The sequence below is a fragment of the Carlito syrichta genome, unplaced genomic scaffold (assembly GCF_000164805.1).
Source record: "Carlito syrichta isolate Samal-C Ts95f unplaced genomic scaffold, Tarsius_syrichta-2.0.1 Scaffold305037, whole genome shotgun sequence".
In the NCBI taxonomy this organism is placed as follows: domain Eukaryota; kingdom Metazoa; phylum Chordata; class Mammalia; order Primates; family Tarsiidae; genus Carlito; species Carlito syrichta.
Window position 1 is genome coordinate 217700 of NW_007249133.1, and position 9738 is coordinate 227437.

Below are 9738 nucleotides of genomic sequence, written 5' to 3' on the forward strand. Positions count from 1 at the left end.
CTGAAATTATGCATTAAATAATGTTCAAGGACTTCCTTATTTTGAATGTGTCAAATATTTTATTAAAATTATGAGATTGGCTCTATGACTGTGAGGATCACATATTTATTCTGGTTAATGACTTGACAGAGATTATTGGGTGGTGACTGAATTCTATAAATGGAAGAGAAAGAATGAATATGACAAAGACTACAAGGACATATAAACTTATCTTTCCCCTTCACTCTTCTCTCCTTTATTAGTTACTAGACACTTTTAAGTGCCAATTATGTGCTGCACACAGTGAAAGACCCTGGGGAAACAAGGGTAAGCAAAACCACGCAGACCCTTGCCCAGAAGAAGTTTAACATGTAGTCGGGAAGAAATATTACATATAATCACACAGATAGTTTCTAAACAGATAACTACTGTGAAAGAATAAAGTACTCTCATAACACAAAATGAGAGAACTTGTCCTGGTCTAAGAGATGCCCAGAAAGCTTGCTGAAGGAAGAAGTATTGAGTTGAGAACTGTAGGTTGAGTAGGAATTGCTGAGGGAAAGGGCAAAGGGAACAGCATGTGCAGAGGTCAGGTGGAGCAGGCAAGCATGTGCTTCTAGGAAAGGACTCGAAAGGGAACAGTGTAACCCAAACGCAGACAGTGAGGCAACAGTGGTACTGGGGGTAACCAAAGATGTATTAGGGCAAAACAGATAGGGACTCAAAGGATTATGGTTCTTCTTCTGCAAGTATTGGGATGCCCTTTATGAGAAGGTGATGAGGAGATGGAGAGAGAGAGAGAAAGAGAGAGAGACAGGCTCTGTGTATGTGTGTCTGTGTGTTGTAAAAGGGGACTTTTGAGGTCATGGTAAAACTTTTAGACAGTAGTAAGAGAGTCTGACACAAGCTAGAGATTCATACTGTAGATTAGTGAGCTTGGAAAGTGGTAGATGATGTAGGTGGAAAGTTGGAGAAATAGATTGATTCAGAAGATGTGTCACATGCAAAATCCCCAGGAGTTGATAGATTAGATATGGGGGTAGGCAAGAGAAAGGATGTCACAGATGAGCTCTAATTTCTGCAATTAGTGGATAGATAGTAGTCAAGTAATTTTGGTGGTTGCTTGGGGGAGAACCAGGCTTTTGGGGTCAGAGATAATGAGTTTGGTTGGAATATGTTAAATTTGAGTCATTCATGTGCAGAGTAAGCATTATTGGTTGGATCCTAAAAGAAAGTCCCAGACTCCCAGGTGCAGTGGCTCACTCCTGTAATCCCAGAACTTTAGGAGGCAGAGGTGAGAGGGTTGTCCGAGTCCAGGGGTTTGAGACCAGCTTGGGCAACTTAATGAGACCTCGTCTCTACAGTAAATCAAAATATTACCTGGGCATGTGATGGCACAAGCCTGTGATTCCAGCTACTTGGAAGACTGAGGCGAAAGAATCATTTGAGCCCAGCAGATTGAGGTTGCAGTGGCCATGAGCATGCTACTCACTCCAACTTGGGCGACAGAGTGAGACCCTAACTCAAAAATAAAAAGAGAGTCCTAGACTGCTGGGATACTGGATGTTCATACATGTGGAATGTCATTTTACTGTACAGGCAGAGATGATCTTGGCTGAGACTGTAGAATCAGCTAAACTTCAGGGATGCTGAGATCTGCCTGAGTTTGTTCTTTACTTAGTTCTTCCAGTTTTACAAGCTTTATGAAAAATATGTGGTCCCTGAAAATGCAAGTTTATTAGTCACATTTTTCTCGATGATCTTAAGCGTATATGCAACAGTTACTAAATTGCAGTAGAACTTGAATTAATTACTATAAACAAACACGATTGGTAGTTCTTGATATGTAAGACTAAGGAAATGGGGTTTCCCGTTGTAATCTGTGGGTTAAAAATTTAGAAGAGATTTATGCTTTCTCATTCTCTCTATCTAATCAGTCTTACTGCTATCTTTATGTTCCAGTGTGCTTCTCTAAGTACTGGAATTTGTGCATGTTTTTCTATGGTTTCCCATTTTTTCTCCCAGTTTTAAGTCTGAAGATTATTTGTGCTATATACAACCTCATAAGCCCCCTTTCTTCCTCATTCATATAGATACAAATTTGTGTCACTGCTTTGAAAATCGGTTTCTTGAAACATTTCAAAAATCATAGGTGAATATACTACAACATTCATAAATTTGTTCATATGCTTTGGCCTAATTAACTACCTTGAGGAATTTATCAAGTAAAGATAATTAACATGAAGAATTCTGTCTCTACTTAATACTGAGAAATTAAATGTAAAACAACATATAGCTAATATAGAGATATTGTTAAATACATTTTGAAATCTGCCTTAAAGCTTACTATCTACACATTAAAATTATAGACTTAAATACTATGTAGAAACATAAAACTCTAGAATGCTATAAATATAGTATTAGATTGTGAATTAATAATTTTTTTATATTCACACTGTTTAGAATTGTGTTAATTGTGAATGCATGTGGATGGTAACTGGAAAGGAAAAACAAACACAAGACATTTAATGGTGGAATTATGAGTATTTTTCACTTTAAAAAATATCCTACTATGCCATCTAATAAATAAACATTGAGACAAATACAAGAGTCCAAAATCGTTTCACCATTCAGGGATATCTTTTGTGTTAGATGGGTGTGGCTACCTCTTCGGGCTGGCTTGATCATTCCGTGGCACTTAACAATTATTATTTATACTTTGTCATTTCAGAAATTGAATCACATTTAGTTACCTCAGAAATCCAAACAGAACTTCCAGAGTTGGAAGGTTTTGCTTTGGCACCATTGCAGGGCGTGTGGGGGTGACAGTTCATATTTCCCTCAAGCTGCCTTTTCTTTTCTTCCTGCAGTCCACATACTTCTTATTGGCCAAGATACATCTGCTCTTTACTGCTGGAATTCGGAGCTGAATCACTTCTCATTTGTTGTGGAAGCACCTCCTGCTTATGAAGTGGCTTCTGTCACAGTGAAGTCCCTGAATTCAAGCAAGAGTTTAATAGCTCTGGCGGCAGCCACTCACTCACATCTGTATGAGCTGGCCTCAGTCTCCAGCCAGTCTGACTTCATTCCTAGGTAGCTTCCACATTTTACACTAAACGTCTGTGCTCAACTTAGTTTTATGTGGCACCTACTTTCAAAGTTTTTACTCAGTGACTGAAAAATATCCAGAATATACGAGCTATTTATCAGCCAGAAATTTGGTTATTAGCCATGTCCCTAATATCTATTCTGCCTAGTTAATCAATATTTTGTGAATATTTTGGATTAAAATTTTACTTATGAAGTGTTGGGATCCTGGCTCAGCATGGTGACTCATGCCTATAATCCCAGCACTTTGGGTGGCTGAGGCAAAAGGGTCATTTGAGGCCAGGAGTTCATGACCAACCTGGGCAACATAGCGAGATGCCCCAACTATTAAAATTTTTTTAAGAATTAGCTGGTTATATAGTGGTTCACGCTTATAGTCCCAGCTACTCAGGAGACTGAGGTGGGAGGATCACTTGAGCTCAGGAGTTGAAGATCCCTCCCCACCTCCCTGGGCAACATAGTGAGATCTCATCTCTTAAAAAAAAAAAAAATCAAAAAATTTGCTGGGTGTGGTGGCATGTGCCTGTAGTCTCAGCTACTCAAGAGACTGAATTGGGAGAACTGCTTGAGCCCAGAAGTTCAAGGTAACAGTGAGCTATGATCGTACCACTTCTTTCAAACCTTTACTATTAATCAACATAATGATAATTTTATAAATAATCTACTATGTGTATATCTTAAATTTGTTGTAGTTGACTTATTTTACATATACTTCTTATGCCAGTTCAGGTGAACTGATATTTGAACCTGGTGACAGAGAAGCTACAATTGTGGTAAATATCCTGGATGATATAGTTCCAGAAGAAGAAGAATATTTCAAAGTTCAGCTTAAAAATCCCAAAGGAGGAGCAGAGATTGGTATTCATGGTTCTGTAACAATAACTATTCTGTCTAATGATGATGCCTATGGAGTTGTTGCATTTGCTCAGGTAAGCACATTGAGAGTCACACCCTTATAAGTCAGAGCGATTTATTTATCATACGATAGATGAGCTGTTATCAGCACTGGGTGAGTCATACTTTGAGAATCTTCAGCCTCTCCCCTTCCTTTTCTCCTACCTCACCTTTGACTCTTCATTCAGAGTTGAATTCCGCTGATGTCTTGTAGTTTGTAGTCTTATACACAGACTCTGTGTGTCAACTTGTCCTGATAGTTTTGTTGTTGTTTTTCTGATTCCTTTTATAGGATTGAATTAGAAATGTTACAAGTTGGTCTTGGTCTAAAGTGTGACTCTACTATTAGCCCTGTTTTAAATAGATTCTAAATACAAATACAAAGGAGAGACCCACCCCCAATGAAATTTTTATATAAAAAATTGTGTATTGGCCAGACATGGTGTCTCAAACCAGTTATCCCAACACTTTGGGAGGCCGAGGTGAGGGAATTGCCTGAGAACAGCCTGGGCAACTTGGTGAGACCTCATCTCTACAATATATCAAAAAATTAGCTGGGCGTGGTAATATGCACCTGTAGTTCCAGCTACTTGGACAGCTGAGGCAGAAGGATCACCTGAGCCCAGCAGGTCGATGCTGGAGTGGCTGTGAGGGTGCCACTGCACTCTAGCCTGGGCGACAGAGTGAGACTCCAACTCAAAAAAAAATTGTGTATTTATTAAGCTTCCAAGTACGCTCTGTTTGATGCATTATACCTATTGAGATGCTTTTTCCCCTGCTCAGAACAGCTTTTGGACTTGTCAGTTTTGATGCCTTTTAGTGCTTCTGCCATTTTTTGTTTCATCTCTTCCATCAGCAAAAAGTTTCCCTTTGAGGACTTTTTTCATCCAGGGAAACAAAAAAAGTCACTTGGAGTGAGATCAGGTGAATAGGGAAGGTAACAGGGATCATGCTGTTTTTGTCAAAAACTGCTGAGCACTCTATGGTGTGGATAGGTGTGCTCATAAATCACCCATCATGAAATGGGCAAACGCATTGAAAGAATCATAAAAACAAAAAAAGATTCACTGAAGCTGAATCTGGATGGAGAGCATCTTCGAGTTCTCAATTTCTGAGCATCGTAGATTTCTCTTTATGAAGCTCACTCCAAAATTGTTTTAGAGACATAAAGTCACTGTTGTTTGATTCTTGCCGATAGATAGTGTCCTGGATTCCATCAATCAGTTCAATAGGATTCCTCAAATACTGTGCTTTTGTGTCTGGACAGTCTTATTCCAAGATCAGATTTAGTAGATAATGAAAATTTCTTGAATATTTTCTGACTGTATCAAGTCTCTGTGTTACTAACCCTCATTAACAGAGGGCCTGGTGCCAGAACGAGCAAGATTTTTTAAAAGGCGTTGTCTTTTGTGAATAAATCATATGCATATTTTAAAATCAAGGCATTTTATTCAGGGATGTTTGATGGCCTTGAGCAAAATCTTATTACCATGTAACATCTGTAGCAACGTGTTAAAGTGCTATGTAAAATATCACTATAGGATAGGATCTCTGCTCAAATTAGCATTCTAAGTAGAAGCTTTCATAAGCTTTAAGAAATTAATGAGGAAGTCTCTTTTCAGATTACCATAGTAAAAAGAAAAATCTTAGTGGAAAGATTTTTAAAAGTCAGTGTAGTCCATATTCTTGCTTTAATGCCGTGGTAAAAATCAGGGGGATTGTAAGAAGATACTTTTTGAAGTATTCATTTTTTGGAACAGTTTACTAAATGGCTGGCAAGAGAGGTTACATGTGTTTGTGAAGAACACGGTAGTTACAAAGAAGCAGAAATTAGTTTGGAACAAAAGCAAGAGGCTAGGAAGCATAGGCTAGTAGGAGAAGAAAGTAAGGAGTTCTATCATAAGGGTAAGGGGTATTTGGGGCAGGAAAACATTTATATAGATCATAAGTAAGGATGAAACCATCAGAGGAAACAGGATAGCCTAGAGAAACAAATTGGAGCATATGAATTTAAGGATAAGAGACCTTTGCAAATAATCAGGAAGAGAGCATCCTAATTCTCTTGACATCGTTATTCTTGGATGGGATAGCGTAAGCCATGTAGGTCAAACTCTTATTTTACAAATAGGAAACAAAGACATAGAGGGATTGCCAGAGGTTCCATAGGATGAAAAGGCTTCCCTGTTGGCCTGACTCTATCCTTTCTGTTCTATAAACTTTTCACGTGCTAGCAATGCTTTTTTTTAAATGATATGCTTTCTGAGTATAAAAGTAATGTATGTTCACTGAACAAAATTTGAAAATTATAGAAACAGAAAGATAAAAATAAGTAATCCTAGAAAATTAGCGTTTTTTGTTTACTTTAACTTAGTTTTTTACTTATTCAAGCATGTATATTTTAAATCATGGTCATTCTGTATTATTGTTGTTTCATTGTCTTTCACCTATTATTCTATGTAGCTTAGTATTGTAAAGTTTGCAAATGCATAATAACATGAAATAAAGAAAAATCTGCTTAGGTAGTTTTAGGTAGCTCCCTATGACTATCCGTGTATTTTTCAGAATTCATTAACTAAGCAAGTGGAAGAAATGGAGCAAGATAGCCTAGTCACTTTGAATGTTGAGCGCTTGAAAGGAACATATGGTCGTATAACCGTAGCATGGGAAGCTGATGGAAGTATTAGCGACATATTTCCTACCTCGGGAGTGGTATGTAATTTACAAAATTGTAAATGACACTTTTAAATTATGGTCACTATTGATGTATGATACCAAACCCTGCCTTATGGATGAAATGTTTGAATTTGACCTTGTCAACACTGGATTCCTACTAATCATCGTAGAAAGAGGGATGCAATTTAAGGTTAGCTTTATTGTTACGATTATTGTTCTTATTTTCCATAAAACCAAAATTATCTGTAAAACAAAGTCTTTCCTTTTGAGGCTCAGCACATCGGTTGGCCAAATTGTGGGCATATACACTATCAGAAAGATAAAAACCAGTAAAACTGAGGACTGAAACGTGGTTTCAAGATTTAGATAAAATAGGGAACAAGCCTGTGTAAAACAGCTGCACTTGTGAAAGAGTAGATCAGAGTTGTAGAGTGATATTATAGGTTGGGTTTCCTGTAAACAGACTCTGAGACTAAGAGTTGTGGACAGGTTTATTAGAGAGATGCAGCTATAAGGATGTGAAAAAGACAAGATGCGCAAAGAAAAGTTGATCCTAGGCTACTGCTGCTGAGGTCGGTCCAGTGGGAGAGGCAGAAGCTGAGCTGGTCTTTGGAGTTGTTCCCAGTTAAGGGCTAAGCTGCTGACATCCCCATTTTAGTAGTCTTCAGACTTCAAACCACCCTTGGGGTGGGGCCTAACCAAGTTTGTTGCAGCTGAGGGTGATTCCCAATGGGAAACAGAGAGGCTGTTGTTCCTAGCAGCGGAGGGATGGGTGTGTCAGCCCTGAGCAGGGATCTGGGCAAAGGATTATGGTAGCCATGAATGGAGAGTAGTATATACTTGGAGCACAGGTTCAAGAATGACCAGGCATGGTGGTTCACACCGTAATCCCAGCACTTTGGGAGGCAGAAATGGAGGCAAAGGCAGAGGTGGAAGAATCGCTTGAGCATAGGCATTCAAGACCAGCCTGGGCAACACAGACCTCGTATCTGCAAAAAGTACACACACACACAAAAGCTGGGCGTTATAGCTTGAGCCCAGAAGGTTGAGGCTGTTGTTCCATTGCACTCCAACCTGGGCAACAGAGTGAGAGCCCAATTAAAAAAAAAAAAAAGAATCAGAATGTACCAAAGAAGTAGATGCCTCATATCGAGGGGGTTCGAGAGCATTTGTTTCCTGATTGTCTCCTTGGCTTGCCTTGGGTTTCAAAGATTACTCTGAGTATTTGGCCCAAATGCTTCTCTGAAGAGTTCTTTTAAAGGAACTCTCATGGACTTGTCTCAAAAAAGGACAGGTATATATCATCATTTACCATTTCTAGGCTCCTGTATCATTTGAAAGGTGATTGAAGCTTCTGTATATTGAGAATGTTGCAGTGAATTCTTTTGCATTTGCCATTTACTTGATCTAAGCTAGCAAAATTATAACTTGTGTCTCTCTGGTTCTATAGGTTTTGAATTATAATACATTTCCCCAATTAACATTTCTTATAGGAACAGGATTACAATGATTTCTAATTTGTGTATAATAGTACCGTAAGCTTAGACTATATTTTGGAAGGATTAACTATTTTATTCGGGGAGCTAGTAAATGTTTTCTTTAAAGGACCATAGAGTAAATATCTTAGTCTTTGTGAGTCGCATGGTCTCTCTCACAATGACTCTACCTTTCCGTACAGTTGTGCTAGACAATACAGGTGATATAAGTAGACAGTACAGGCAGTGATGAATTGGACGAGCTGGGCTGTGTTCCAATAAAACTTCAATTAGGAAAAATGGATTTGGCCAGTGGACAGTAGTTTTTTCTGACCCCTGATTTTATTAGTAAGGCTCATGAATTTATATTCTATAGTGCCTTCTCCGGACGGAGTGATGAGTGTCAGCAAAGCTAGAGACATAGTTTGTGATACTAGTTTGATAAATGTCAATAGCTTGTAGTTACATTGCTAGAGAGGGGTATGAGGAGGGGAACAGTGGGACACGACATTCAAGAAGTGGACAGAAGCTCTTTCAGCAAGGACTTCATATGCCCTTTAGTGAATCTGGACTTGACTCTTTAGACAGGGAGGACACAAGGGAGGAGAGAGATGCTATGATTTACATCTCTCCCCCTCTTTCTCTGGCCACGTCTGTTTTAGTTGATTCCTTGTGAAATGATGCATCCATTCTGAGTTTAGCCAAAGGAAATAACAAGACTGGCAACAGTTTTGTAGGGAAAAAGTTTACATCGGTACACCTCCTTCTTTTATCTTCATGGATCTTTGTGCATGGTATCTAGAACTTAGATTTCCAGAAAGACTATGTACTTCTCCATTATAATGGGATATAGGCTCTAGGAGATGACAGTTTGACTAAATTTTTCATTTTATTAGCTTAAATTTCAGATATGGTTTCTTTTTTCCTAACAACCTTCTACTTTTAATATGGAAGCCATTTGATTGGTAGAATCATTACATTGTTTAAATATTTTTTATCAAATTGTGCCTATGTTGAAAGAAAATCAAACTTTTAATATTCTTACTACACAGTAAGAATTACAAAATGAATAAAATTTTATTTCTTTAAAATTTTAGATTTCATTTACCGAAGGCCAGGCACTGTCCACAATCACTCTGACGGTTCTTGCTGATGATATACCAGAGTTAGCAGAGGTTGTGATTGTGACACTCACCCGTATTACCACAGAAGGGGTGGAAGACCCATCCAAGGGAGCTACTATTGACCAGAAAAGAAACAAGTCTGTGATCACTACTCTGCCCAATGACTCACCCTACGGCTTGGTGGGCTGGCACGCAGGGTCTCTCTTCGTTAAAGTAGTAGAGCCTGAAGGTAAATCTTGTTAAATGTTTTTCATGTTTTAATGAGGAGTTTCTTTGGATAATTCAATTCTAGTGTTTACAAGGAATGTAAATTTCTCTTTTCATGTGTCCTTTTCAGTTTGACATTCATACTCAATCCTTTTTTCTCATCACTAGGTGATTATGTGAAATCACCTAGCAATAATGATGTAGGAAATATTTTTACTTTTTATTTTTTGTTTTTTTTTGAGTTGGAGTCTCACTCTGTCGCCCAGACTGGAGTGCAG

General features: G+C 38.4%; 1 protein-coding gene across 1 annotated transcript in view; it reads left to right on the forward strand.

Moving 5' to 3' along the window:
- The window catches only part of ADGRV1 (adhesion G protein-coupled receptor V1), a 555854-nt gene that overhangs the window by 127679 nt on the left and 418437 nt on the right, over positions 1-9738 (forward strand). The window contains exons 50-53 of the mRNA XM_008061062.2: positions 2850-3072; positions 3812-4016; positions 6544-6690; positions 9227-9482. Of these exons, the coding sequence (XP_008059253.2) occupies positions 2850-3072; positions 3812-4016; positions 6544-6690; positions 9227-9482 (831 nt within the window). The remainder of the gene's footprint in view (positions 1-2849; positions 3073-3811; positions 4017-6543; positions 6691-9226; positions 9483-9738) is intronic.